At 39.9% G+C, this 14,645-nt stretch overlaps 3 protein-coding genes across 3 annotated transcripts in view; all 3 read left to right on the top strand.

The window, feature by feature from the left end:
* cUnh18orf54 (chromosome Un C18orf54 homolog) overlaps nucleotides 1–14,645 on the top strand; it is a 143,575-nt gene that overhangs the window by 91,976 nt on the left and 36,954 nt on the right. The window lies entirely within an intron of this gene.
* LOC311277063 (vitelline membrane outer layer protein 1-like) lies at nucleotides 1,515–3,187 on the top strand. Its single transcript, XM_084387207.1, has 5 exons — nucleotides 1,515–1,903; nucleotides 2,028–2,146; nucleotides 2,265–2,378; nucleotides 2,644–2,828; nucleotides 2,898–3,187. The coding sequence occupies exons 1-4, from the start codon at nucleotides 1,700–1,702 to the stop codon at nucleotides 2,825–2,827; spliced, it is 621 nt and encodes a 206-aa protein (XP_084243333.1). The 5' UTR covers nucleotides 1,515–1,699; the 3' UTR covers nucleotide 2,828; nucleotides 2,898–3,187.
* On the top strand, nucleotides 13,124–14,503 carry LOC311277070 (vitelline membrane outer layer protein 1-like). Its single transcript, XM_084387214.1, has 4 exons — nucleotides 13,124–13,511; nucleotides 13,710–13,825; nucleotides 13,944–14,057; nucleotides 14,319–14,503. Exons 1-4 carry the CDS (start codon nucleotides 13,308–13,310, stop codon nucleotides 14,500–14,502), a joined length of 618 nt encoding a protein of 205 aa, XP_084243340.1. The 5' UTR covers nucleotides 13,124–13,307; the 3' UTR covers nucleotide 14,503.

The following is a 14,645-nucleotide window of genomic DNA, read 5'->3' as shown; positions in this document are numbered from 1 at the left end:
TTGAAAAATATGGCCAAAACAGAATATAAAGATATCAACGAAACACCTGAAGAGACTAACTTCAAATTTTCTATACTTCTAAACATTAAAAATATACAACAAAATGCATTTAAGGGCTAAAAAAGTGGAGTAGTAGAAGAAGTTGTAGTAGTGTCAGAGAGTTAGATGATAACTGTTGTGTCATATGTGAGGGCTGTATATTATTACATTATCAGGTTAGAATAGTTATAGTATATTATTATTATTATAGTAGGCCTAGCTATATTATAGTCTTGTTATATTAATTAGATAAGATTATTTGGATTGCTCTGGATTTTTGCATCTGGACTGGACTGCTTTTTTATTTGGATTGCCTTTTTGGATGTGTTTGCTTTTTGTGACTCTTCTTTTTCCTGGTAATGGAGCCAGCAAGAAAGAGGGAATCCTCCCCTGTCTGGGCTCAACAGAAGCATCAGTGTCCTCATTTGTACCACTGCCATTGTTCCCCTGCATCCCCTGTTCCTTGTGAAAGGATATTTTCCAAGGCTAGAGAGATTTTGTCCAAGAAGAGGAATCGTCTTAACCCCAACACACTTGAAATAATTCTGTTTCTCAATAAAAAATCTATTGTAATCCTTCCTTCCGGACTATTCTGTTGCAGTTTACTTTAATCTGTTATCTATAATCTGCTAAATGAATAAATGTACTTTATTACACTCCCTCTAACATAAGCACTGCACTCAACACAGTGTCACTGTTGTTGTTCATACTGTCACTATCCAAAAAATATATGAATAATTAATAAACTGTGTGTGTGACTCTGCACAAGTAAATTCAGACAGAGAAAGATACATATTTTATATTATACACAGTAATGGACAAATGTCTGATCATGTCTTTTTATTATTGCAAATGAAAGGTTACAGACATCAACAGTGAGTAGCCTACAAAATAAATAAATAAATATTTGTATTTATAAAAATATTTTTATAAAATATAAAAAATTGTATTAAAAAAAAGATTTTTTTTTATAAAATTAGGGAGGAGGGGGGCGGGGGCGTGGCTCTGAACACTGGTTCAGAATGAATGAATTTGTCTGCTATTTCTTTGCACAGTAGCTAGGTGTCACTAGTGAGCAATGCTGAATGAAGCTTCAAGTAATGAACCTTTGGCTGAAGCAATGGACTGCGTGGTCTCAGTGGTTCAGGAAGCCTCATTTTGCCATTACTAAACACAAGTATAAAAACTGATGAGTTGATTGCCTCTTTGAATACTGATATGTCATTAAACCCAGATGCCTAGTAGCCAAGAGCTGAATAAAAAAATTAAATAAACCTCAAGTGAAAGACAACAAGCCTAGAATTGACAACAATTGACCCAAAGCGTGATTATCTGCTGTATACATATACACCTCTTAACTCGTTGATTGGGTTGATTATCTGAATGTGCTCCACACGTGTTTAATTAGGTTTAATTATCTGAACGTGCTCCTCCCGAACTTTGTTAATAAAACATAATTTCTTAATTTGCCAAATATGGTAGGGGTTGCTCTTTGAGTATTATGATTGGATGGAATGGACATCGTGGTTAATGATTCTTGTGTATAAATATGAGGCTTCTTCCTAATAATATTATGCTGTCTTTGCTTTAGCATTTTCTGCAGATAGTCTTTGTAAAAGTTAATATAGCTCAGTAAAGTATTCAGACCAGTGTTGTAGCAATGCATCACTTCTTTTCCATGATGTTTTCACTGCTAGCCATTATTGGGCATGTGAGCAGTCAGTCCACAGAAGGGCCTTCTGAGCGGAGCAGCGACCGAGCTTACAGATCTGAGCTGACGGTGTCGAACGGAATGGGTTGGGGATCGTGGGGGCCTAGGGACATGTGTCCAAGTGGAATGTACGCTGCAGGGTTTACTCTGAGGGTAAGATGGCCAATGGGCATTCCAGGTTTCTAAAGTGTAATACTAAAAAGCATGAAGATAAGTGTTACTATAGGTTGGGTTACAGTTAACTCTTTCAAATGGAAGGTTGTCTTGTTCTTTTAAGGTGGAATCTCCTCTTATTTTTGGTGGTGATGATACAGCGCTCAATGTAATTCGTCTTCGCTGTGTCGATCTGTCCAAAGCCTCTCGTCGCCATAACTCAGTCGAGTCCAGCGTAGGAGGGTAATGGACTCTAATTATAAACAATTCTGGCATTAAGCGTTTAAGCTATTTAAGTAAATTGAAGATTTTCTTGAATGATAATTGATTTGATTAGGCAACCTCTCTGTGTTTTCTTCAGCTGGGGTTACTGGACATATGATCAAGAGTGTTCTTCTGGATTCTTGACAGCTTTCCAGCTGAGAGTTGAATCTTCCCGAGGATCTGGAGATGATACGGCCGCAAATAACATCAAGTGAGTGTGTGCTGCTATAAGTTATAACATCTCTTACTCGGTGTATACCTCTTACACAATTTCTGACCCATCCTGGGTTTATTTAGCTATTTAAGGGCTCAGTTTTCCCCATCAATAGTTTAGTTCTATCACACTCGCAGTCGTGCTGCTGTTCAAGATTGCAGTGATTAGGCTGTCGGCTGCAGGTGATCATGTGACTGACATTCAATCCAACAGCACAATTACATATTTTATCATAATATTGTCACATCTGAATTTTTTCCAGGTTCAAATGCAGTGGAGGTGAGGAGCTGGAGGGTGGTGGCACAAACTGGGGCGACTGGGGCAACTGGAGCCCAACGTGTGACGGAACAGGAATCTGCGGCATACAGACCCGGATAGAACCGTCACAGGGAAGCGAAGGAGACGACACCGCTCTCAATGACGTAATCATGTTCTGCTGTGATTAAGGTGATGTGATCGCAATCAAAAACTCAGACTGACACACTGCAGATCAACTAAATCTGTTTATTCTTTCAGGTTTAAGAGGGTGACCACAAGAACATCAAGAAGATCAAATGTATTGTAATTATTGGTCATATTATAAACTAACATGAACCATGTCATACAACAGTTTTGTAATGTAAATCTGTAAAGTCAGCCGATCATTATCACAAAATAGTCTAACCGGATAATCGGGACATTTGCACCCCGCTTTATAAGTTTAAATGATCTTATTCATTCTTGTATGTTAGTGATTCTTCTGAAGACTCCTGAACTTCTGCTGAAACGGCTGTCAAATATCAGCAATAAAGACTTTCTAAACAGAACCTTGTAGTTTCACATTGTTTTGCACAACACTTTACATCAGATCGTTCACTATATTGGTGCATGTGTCAGATGGTCTAAAGTGACTTATATTGCATTCAAAGTAATTGCCTTATCCATTCATTCCCTGAGAATGACTAGCGTAATCTGCAGGAACACTACATTAAAGTGTAATATTGTCAAGTTACCATAAACGTTTTGCCTTTCTAAAGATATAAATGTTTAGCTAAAATGGCACAATGCACATTCAGAAAATGATTTGTTGTAAAACAAATTCAAACCACATTTGAGAAGACTGTAAACTCACTCCTGCAGAAAATCACAAACAGTGCCAAAATCAAGAAGCAGTTATAAATCTGCATTCAAAGACTGTTATAATCTGAGTTTATGTTTGGATGGCTGTTTTATCATGTTTCAGTTCTGTGCCTCAGTTTTCTGTTTCAGTTGGTCTCCTATGCAGGTTACAAACGGTTGAAGGGTGTTTTCACACTGGCAGTTTAGTTGAGAACGGGACACGGTTCATGCAGACCCAGGTGCGCACTGGGGTATACCGAACCCGAGACTACCTGGAGGAGGTGATCTGAGTTCGGTTGCACTGAGTTCGGTGAATGTGAAAGCAACCCGGACTCAGGTGTGCGCTTGTTCAGGAAGTAAAGTAACCTGCACATGCGTTTTAGCTGATTATGATGTATTTAGTTAAATAAAACACAAGGGATGACAGTGTTGATGATTTATCTTGGATACAAGGATACCAGGAACACCTGGGGCCAGTTCAAAGGTAAGCTGATCGGATTTTGGTTATCGGATTGGATCAAATCTTGAAAATGGGTTGTTCAAAAGCGAAAGAAGGAATCTGAAATCAGATTAGATCACGGGATCCAATCCTAGTTTTAATCTGGATGAAACCTTCAGTTTGTGTTGTTCAAAACTTGTCAGTAGGATTTGGATAACTTTGATCCAAAAAAACAGGATTATCCTGATCCCAACAGGGGGTAGGATTTCAAGGTGGATTCCAGGAAGAAAATGTAGTAAAACTTTAAAATTGGTCAAAAATACAACATTTGTATCATGTAATACTGTATAGCCTACACACACACTCATATTTTTATTTTGCTTTTGATTAGCTTAACTGTTAAAGTAATACATTAGAAGTAGACATTAGGCTACATATTTGGCCTTTTGGTAGCCTAATGTAAAGTAAAAAAGAGATTTTGGCGCCAATAATCCCGAAACAGCTGTAAAAATCAAACAAAAATATATTTAATATTAGTTTAATTTCTAAGCTACTTTGGCACAATCATAAAAGATGAACCAGTCAAAAGATCTTTGCAAGTGAACATAAAGGTTTTTTTGGTGAACGCTATACAAAACTTTTCTGAGAGAACGCAAAAGCATTGAAATATTTGTTTTCCCCCAATCTCATATTTTTTACATGACCATGTCCCTTTGGGGGTTCCGTAGAGCACCAGCAATCTGGGGCCTGTACCATGAAGGTAGCTGAACAAACTCGGGGTTTTAGGATTGGTTTTGAGTTGACAAATCCAAACCGTTGCGATCAGGCTTTATTGGTACCATGATGCAGCTCATCAACTTTCTCTGTCAACTCAGGCTTTGATCTTTAAGCTATGATTACTCCACGCGCGCGTGCACATAAAAGAGTGACGTCGACACTGAACAGCCAATCGCGGGTAGTAGAGCGAGAGCGTTATATTTTTCCGCGGAGGAGCAAGAGATAATTATTCAGAATTACGATGAATTTAAATATGTATTTCAAGCTCGAAACAATACGGTCTCTGTGCCAAAGCAAGAGAAGACTGTTGGAGAAAGATTGCTGATTGTTAATGTGTAAGTTAAACAAAATACGTTCTATATTTATGTAAAATTATGTATATGTATGTGTAGCCTATATGTTTACTATACCCTATAGCCTATTTGTATAATATATAAAAAATGTACATGTATGTACTAAGAAAGATTAATATTCCTTAAATGCTTTTTAAATGCAAACCCAACTCCAAATGTTCTTGGCAGCAGATAAAGACAAAATATAAAAATAATAATTCAAAGTGGTGAGTATTTACCACAACCTTTTATTACTTCTGTGAACATTTGATCACAAACACTTGTTTGCAGCAAACAGAAATAAAGAGTTAAATTCAGAAAACCAGAATACACTGTGGCAGAGGAGTTGGCTCTGAGTGGGCAATAAGGGGCGGCCGATTATGGATGGGATTACAGGTGCTGTACAGTCTGACCCTGGTGCTGGCTCCTCTAAGCAAGTAACACTGGGTATGTGTGCAATACATTACTACTTTTAAGTTTTAAATATGACTGACTGTATGTTCTGCAGTAGAGGGAAATGTGTCCCTGTTGAAGCCAGCACACATACACACACAGAGGTCAGTATGCAGCAGACAGAACACCAGAAACATAACCTGCTTTACAACAGTTATGCTTTACATTGGCCTATTTTTATTTATTAGGGTGGAGGAAATGAAGACACTCTGTCTGTGTGTTCTCAGACAGTTGCTGATGTGAATGCACTGGGCTTTTTATTATGGCAAACATTTGAATGTGTGGCATAAAAAAGGGACTGGCCCTTACACATCTCTTTTATTGTAGGATTTTTCACAACCTGCCCCAGAAACTGAGGCCTCCACCTCAATGGGCTTCAGAAGAAATGTGTAAGGATTTAAAACCCTTGACATAAATTACAGTCAGTCCTGTGTTTGTAGGAAGTCAAGGAACTTTTTGTGATTTGATGAGCCTCCAGAAAACTTGTAATGATCATGTTTGTGGTGGAATTATGTAAATTTGTCAGGGCCCTGTACAAAATGAGTCTTGAACTAGACTGCACACTAAATGAGTCTTGAACTAGACTGTTCACTAAAGGAGACTTGAACTAGACTGCACACTAAAGGAGACTTGAACTAGACTGTTCACTAGGAGCTGACTGTGAGCTGAGAAAAAAATAAAATGGAGATCAAACAGCTGAATAAAACTGATCTCAGTATGTGAACTTATTTAACCAAGTAACACTTTAGTATTAATATTTATTAATGAAACTTTCTCTTGCTCTCTTTCTCCCTCTCATCCCACAAAACCAATAAAACAGTATGAGACTTATCTGCAGTTTCATTGTGCTTTTATTAAGTGTAATATTGTATGATGATTGCATCTACATCTGCACCAGCTGGGTGGTCAAGTGTGATCGGGTCAGTTTCATCGGGGAGAAGCTGGTTTTGTGGTGGTTCTCGCTCTGTTCTACTGGTGGCTATAATGTGCAGAATGGCACATGCATGCAGCCACTATCTCTGATGCCCGCTCTGGTGACTCTTAAGGACTGAACACAGTTGAAACGTGCCTTTAGGATGCCAAAGGTCATCTCGATCTTCACTCTGGTTTAACTGAGGGCCACACTGAAGCGGTGCTGTGGCCCTATCTGAGGGTCAGGGGGTTATTGTGTAGGTTTTTCTATCTCAGTTCAAATTAAGTGTTTTGTACTGTAACAAATTTAACTTGCTTTCCTCAAAGCGCTGACACAACACAGACTCATGGAAAATTCGTGAGTCAAGCACTGGAGCCAGGCCATTTAGCATCCAAACTTGTGATCATACGCTCATGACCACAAGTCATCAGCAGATGAAATGTTTAGTAGATCATTTTTATATCTGTTAATGTTACTAATTTAAAGATTCATCTCACAGAAAATAATCATCTCACAAATTCACATCTCTACCTGAAGTGATAGGATTTCCTATTAACATCTGCCTCATGTTCTCTTAGAGCAGTGGAGACTGGAGCAATAGACTATAGGGAATCCTATCATAAGATTAACAGAATAATAATAAAGATTTAAAATAATTCTTAACATGTATTATATTGTATAGTACATTTGTGAAATGTGCATTTTGAAGAAAAAAAAAGTGTTCATGTGATGTCACCCTATCAATATATCTTACCGGCAATTTTATAAAAGCCCTCTTTTATGGACATAGTCGATAAATGTCCGGGGAACAATATTAATGAAACTATTCATGTACTCCTGCAGAGCAAGGACCACCTTGCGAATGGTTCGACAAACCGTGTTTTCCCCCAGCTTCTGTGCGTCACCCACCGTGCAAGTATGTAGGCTACCACTTGCAAAAAAACACAAACGCAATACCATTTGCGGTACAGTAAGTGCGGGACGTGTTAAATTATTTATGTGCGGCTCAAGAAGTTCGCAAAATAAGGCATTCCTTCCGCGGAAAAGCTGTATCTTTCATACAAGTAACTATCAGGAAAGGCAAGGGGATTTTGTCAGGCTAAAAACTCTTTCTTTACAAAGTGCTCGTCTAACAATTTGCGCTGAGATGTCCACAGGATTTGGAAGAAAAGGTGAAGTCATTGCAACAAACACTTGGAATAAGTTACGTCACCTATATGTTTCTTTGCTCTCAGCTGATTGGTCAAACTTCAGTCTGAGATCTCGAATCCAGAACATAACCTGCCCCGGAGCAGGTTAGCCGTGCAGCGTAAGATACCATGGCAACGAACACCGATTTAAGCCGAGCTACTTTCATAGTACCTAAAACCCAGGGTTGGCGGAAACTAAGCTGAAACATAGCCGGCTAGCCACCTAATCCGGCTTCATGGTACAGGCCCCAGATTTGGTAATCGGAAAAAGTTTACATCCAGGGGCTTCATTTATAAAACTGTGCGTAGGAACCTTACTAAAAGTGTACGTGCGCCCGAAAGCCAAAAATGGCGTACGCAAAAAAATATTCCGACTTATAAAACCGTGCGTACGCCAGAACCTGCGCAGAATTCACTTTATAAATCCCAGTCAGCGGAAGATTGTGCGTACATGCGTCTCCACCCGAAATAACCATATATGGAGCTTACAACGCCTAGTTTTACTATGCAGATCCTCATCTACATATCATTTGCATATGATTATTCATTCACATGATAACTTAAACGTTATCACGTGGATGAATAATCATATGCAAATGATATAAACGGTATAAGAAACATTACATTAATACAAATCAAGTAGTTGTCTATCCTTGCCTTGTTTTTGAATAGCCTACAGAAATCAAATCGTGTAAAATACATTTCAGAGAAAGTTTTTCTCAATCTTTTCCACTTGCCGAATTGTATTTTTAATTGATTTATATTTTTAATGGAAACAGATAGGCCTTGGGCATTATTTGCACTAAACTATTTTCTTAGACAATCTGGTATTATCATGATAAGCAATTATCTCTGTGGTTAAAACATTAAAGCACGCCACAGGAAAAGTGTTCAAAAACAATCGCATCCACAACAAATATTTCTAATGATTGAATTTAAAAAAATGTTGTAACTTCAGTAATGATTGAATTTAAAAAAATGTTGTAACTTCAGTAATGATTTCATGTTTAAGTGTTTAACTCCATTAATTTGAATGGCATATTTAATATAAATGTTTATATCAGAAGTATTTTATTTATTTAAACTGTTATTTGCGTCAGTTTCACTAAACGGCTCAACACGCTCGCTGCCGCGGACATTTAAGAAGGAATGGATATTTGCTTCAAGTGACAGGCTTGGTGATTGAAATTGTATTTGTATAATCTTTCTGTATATGTTTAATTTTCTTTAGATTTTCTGTATAAAAGTGACCAAAAATACATTTAACTCCAGCTCACCATCGGTGTCGCCAAAGTGCTCCATCTCCAAAACGTTCATACGCATGGGTCAGAGTTGGCGTGCAGGTGCGCAAATTTTCCCGTCAAGTTTTTATTTATAAATCCCACCTTTTGCGCAGGAACTGGCGTACGCATGTTTTCAGCCCCGTTTTGTGCGTACGCAAGCTTTATAAATGAGGCCCCAGATCAGGGTGATCCAATCCAATTTTGCTTTGAAAAACCGGCACAAAAGTAAGATGGATTACCTGATCCTGGATAGCACAACATGGGATTTCCAAATCCGGATCATTCTGATCCAGTTTAAACTTTATGAACAACTGGCCCCTGGTTACGCAATTAGGAAATCCTACGACGGCTGCATGGTGCAGCCTTTCCGTTGGGACACAGCTACAGTCTTTTATGTCCTTGAACACACACATAAACACACACTTCTGCTTCTTCTCATTGGTAAGACTAGTGCAAATATTACAAATAGGTTGTTAAACTATAGCACAAGTTTTGCATCAAACCACCTGACAAATGAAACCACACAAAGGTGACGAATGAGTTTAGATGAAGTTTATAAGAATGAAAAACTTGTGGCTTTTAACTCTGGTTTCACTAGCTATTTGGGTAAATGAAAACGTAATACATTTAAATGTGAATTTTCCATCCACCAACGAACTCTCGGCCACCTTTTTTTTTTATTAAAAATGCAGTCGTCACCGGCACGCAATAACTTATGGGGTAGGATAGGCCACTAAGGATCCTTTTATGTATCCTTCCTTTCACATGGAAACAAAGGGTGCTTTTGGCGTCGCTTTTGAATCAGGATAGCCTTTGTCGCACCGCAGTGACGCAAACGGCCTTCAAATGCGACCTTCGGAGAATGCAGCCTTCAAATTGGGACACAGCTTGTGGTCCTACTTCTAGAACCTTAAAAGGAAATCAGCCATCTTGGTTGAATTTACTGGAGTTCAAGGACATGAAAAGGTGAAGATTAGTACCTAACTTCAGTGGGAAACAACACAAGTATAAAAACTGATGAGTTGATTGCCTCTTTGGATACTGATACATCATTAAACTAGTGATGTTACATATGACAATGAAGCTTCGATGCGACACATGCGACACAATTTCTAGTGAAGGCCCCTATCGGGGTGTGTATTGGTTTACTAGAGTCGCGTGATTGACGACAAATGAAGCCTCACTTTCTGTCCAATCACGTGCGCGTTAGGGGGGTAGGGGTTGTATGGTCGGGGTAGCACCTCAAGAGGAAAAAGCTTGTCACACTCCTCTCGAGGGGTGGCTTATCCTCTATTGGTCCCCACCTACACCCAGCTCTCACCTATGGGTCCTAGAAGCTGCTTGCATGCGGCAGCGCCCACCCCCTGGGCAACGGCTTTGACGGGCCGGCTGAACTAGGTGAGGGCAGCCGACGGGTTTTAAACCCCCGGTGAGACAGGGATATGCCTGCCCTAGCATGTGAAGACAGTTCCGGTGGACTAGGCGTAGGAGATCTATTTAGGGATCCATCGGCCAGGAAGGCGGCACTGCAAGGGTCTTGTGGAGACCTTAGGGCGGAAAAGGATCAGTTGCAGAACTCAAAGGTGGCTATACTTTATTCTGGAGAGGCAAAGAAGCAGACGAAGACCGAATATACGGAACTGGCTTTGCAATCAGAACTAACCTCTTGCGCCAAATCCCGGACCTTCCGGTTTGCATCAGTGAGCGAATGATCAAACTTTGTTTTCCTCTCAACCACAACCATAACATCACTATCATTTGTGTCTATGTACCTACCCTGCCAAGTTGTGATGACACCAAGGACAGCTTTTACAGCCTTTTGGACAGTCATGTGAAAGCCACTCCCATAAATGACAAGTTACTCCTGCTGGGAGACTTCAACGCCAGAATTGGCAATGATCACATGATCTGGAAGGGAGTACTTGGTCAGCATGGCATAGGTAAAATGAACTCCAACGGATTAAGGCTACTGAGTATGTGTGCAGAGAACAACCTCACAGTCACCAACTCTCTTTAGGCAAGCGGATAAATACAAAACAACATGGATGCACCCAAGGGCCAAGCAATGGCATATGATAGACTATGCCAGCGTTTCCCAACCGGGGTTCATTGTTGCACTTACACTCAAATACACACGAAAACATTGCCACAACCTCCGTCTTGCCGCGTATTCACATAAACACATCGGTTATGTCCGTGCTGCTGTCAACGGCAACGCGTGCGATTAATGTTTTTCAGTTTAACGCATTAACAACATTTAACGTAATTAAAGCAGCGTCCGTTTTTTTTTTTTTATCCTTTGGCTAGCGTTACATTATATAATCACGTTCTTCTTCTTGAGTCTCAAACTAGACTGTACACTAAAGGAGTCTCAAACTAGACTGCACACTAAAGGAGACTCTAACTAGACTGTACACTAAAGGAGACTCAAACTAGACTGCACACTAAAGGAGACTCTAACTAGACTGTACACTAAAGGAGTCTCAAACTAGACTGCACACTAAAGGAGACTCTAACTAGACTGTACACTAAAGGAGACTCAAACTAGACTGCACACTAAAGGAGTCTCAAACTAGACTGCACACTAAAGGAGACTCTAACTAGACTGTACACTAAAGGAGTCTCAAACTAGACTGCACACTAAAGGAGACTCTAACTAGACTGCACACTAAAGGAGTCTCAAACTAGACTGCACACTAAAGGAGTCTCAAACTAGACTGCACACTAAAGGAGACTCTACCTAGACTGCACACTAAAGGAGTCTCAAACTAGACTGCACACTAAAGGAGACTCTAACTAGACTGCACACTAAAGGAGACTCTAACTATACTCTACACTAAAGGAGTCTCAAACTAGACTGCACACTAAAGGAGACTCTTACTATACTCTACACTAAAGGAGTCTCAAACTAGACTGCACACTCTAAAGGAGACTCTAACTAGACTGTACACTAAAGGAGCTGGACTGTGAGCTGAGGAGGCTCCAAAAAAATAAAAAAAAATTGGAGATCAAACAGCTGGATAAAACTGACATCAGTATGTGAACTTATTTAACCAACACTTTAGTATGAATATTTATTAATGCAACTTTCTCTTTCTCCCTCCCATCCCACAAAACCAATAAAACAGTTTGAGGCCTATCTGCAGTTTCAGTGTGCTTTTATTAAGTGTAATATTGTATGGTGATTGCATCTACATCTGCACCAGCTGGGTGGTCAAGTGTGATCGGGTCAGTTTCATCGGGGAGAAGCTGGTTTTGTGGTGGTTCTCGCTCCTTTCTAATGGTGGCTATGATGCGCACTATGCCACTATCTGTGATGCCCGCTCTGGTGACTCTTAAGCGCCGAACACAGTTGAAATGTGCCTTTAGGATGCCAAAGGTCATCTCTATCTTCACTCTGGTTTTACTGAGGGCCACATTGAAGCGGTGCTGTGGCCCTGTCTGAGGTCAGGGGGTTATTGTGTACAGGGGGTTATAACAGGGGGTTATCTCAGTTCAAATTAACAGTGTTTTGTACTGTACCAAATTTAACTTGATTTCCTCAAAGCGCTGACACAACACAGACTCACGGAAAATTCGTGAGTCAAGCACTGGAGCCAGGCCATTTGGCATCCAAACTTGTGATCATACGTTCATGACCACAAGTCGTCTGCAGATAAAATGTTAAGTAGATCATTGTTATATCTGTTAATGCTACTATTCATTTAAAAATTCATCTCACAGAAAATGATCATCTCACATTCACATAATTTCTACCTGAACATTAAGGCTGTGATAGGACTTCCTATTAACATAATCTGCCTCATGTTCTCCTAGAGCAGTGGAGATTGCAGCAATACTGCATAGCCTACATGTTGCAATGAGTCTAGGGAATCCTATCATAAGATTAACAGAATTAAAAGATTTAAAATAATTCTTAACATGTACTGAATTGTATAGTACATTTGTGAAAAACCCAGGGTTGGCAGAAACTAAACTGAAACACAGCTGGCTAGCCACCTAAACCGGCTTCATGGTATAGGCCCTAGAGCTGAGGAAAATAAACCCCAAGTGAAAGACAACAAGCCTAGAGTTGACGACTCCTTTGAACCAAAGCATGATTATCTGCTATATGTATACACCTCTTAACTCGCTGATTGGGTTGATTAACTGAATGTGCTCCACACGTGTTTAATTAGGTTTGATTATCTTAATTATATTAACGTGGTCCTCCCGAACTTTGTTAATAAAACATCATTTATACTTAATATGCCAAATATGGTAGGGGTTGATCTTTGAGTATTATGATTGGATGGAATGGACATCGTGGTTAATGATTCTTGTGTATAAATATGAGGCTTCTTCCTTATAGAATTATACTGTCTCTGCTTTAGCATTTTCTGCAGATAGTCTACCTAAAATTGAATATAGCTCAGTAAGTATTCAGGCCAGTGCTGTAGCAATGCATCACTTCTTTTCCATGATGTTTTCACTGCTAGCCATTATTGGGCATGTGAGCAGTCAGTCCACAGAAGGGCCTTCTGAGCGGAGCAGCGACCGAGCTTACAGATCTGAGCTGACGGTGTCGAACGGAATGGGTTGGGGATCGTGGGGGCCTAGGGACATGTGTCCAAGTGGAATGTACGCTGAAGGGTTTAATCTGAGGGTAAGTTGGGCATTGACTCTATTTTGCTAATATGGGGGTTGATGAGCGATTCAAAGGTTGAAACCTGTGGAGTTGCTGTTTGTTTAATTCCAGGTTTCTAAAGTGGATGTGTAATACTAAAGAGCATGAAGATAAATGTTACTATGGGTTGGGTTAAAGTTAACTCTTTCAAATGGAAGGTTGTCTTGTTCTTTTAAGGTGGAATCTCCTCTTATGTTTGGTGACGATACAGCGCTCAATGGGATTCGTCTTTACTGTGTTGATAAGTCCAAAGCCACTCGTCGCTACAACTCAGTCGAGTCCAGCGTAGGAGGGTAATGGACTCCGATTATTAACAATTCTTGCATTAAGTGTTTAAGCTATTTAAGTAAATTGAGGATTTTCTTGAATGATAATCGATTTGATCAGGCAACCTTTGTGTGTTTTCTTCAGCTGGGGTGACTGGACATCTAAGCAAGAGTGTTATTCTGGATTCTTGACAGCTTTCCAGCTGAGAGTTGAATCTTCCCGAGGATCTGGAGATGATACAGCCGCAAATAACATCAAGTGAGTGTGTGCTGCTATAAGTTATAACATCTCTTACCCAGTGTATACCTCTTACACAATTTGACCCATCCTGGGTTTATTTAGCTATTTAAGGGCTCAGTTTTCCCCCATCAATAGTTTAGTTCTATCACACTCGTAGTCGTGCTGCTGTTCAAGATTGCAGTGATTAGGCTGTCGGCTGCAGGTGATCATGTGACTGACTTTCAATCCAACAGCACAATTACATATTTTATCATATTGTCACATCTGAATTTTTTCCAGGTTCAAATGCAGTGGAGGTCAGGAGCTGGAGGGTGGCGGCACATACTGGGGCGACTGGGGCAACTGGAGCCCAACGTGTGACGGAACAGGAATCTGCGGCATACAGACCCGGATAGAACCGTCACAGGGAAGCGAAGGAGACGACACCGCTCTCAATGACGTAATCGTGTTCTGCTGTGATTAAGGTGATGTGATGGCAATCAAAAACTCAGACTGACACACTGCAGATCAACTAAATCTGTTTATTCTTTCAGGTTTAAGAGGGTGACCACAAAAACAGCAAGAAGATCAAATGTATTGTAATTATTGATCATATTATAAACTAAC

The sequence above is a fragment of the Rutilus rutilus genome (genome assembly GCF_951802725.1).
Source record: "Rutilus rutilus genome assembly, chromosome: 18".
NCBI classification, from domain to species: domain Eukaryota; kingdom Metazoa; phylum Chordata; class Actinopteri; order Cypriniformes; family Leuciscidae; genus Rutilus; species Rutilus rutilus.
This window is presented reverse-complemented; position numbering and strand designations above follow the sequence as displayed.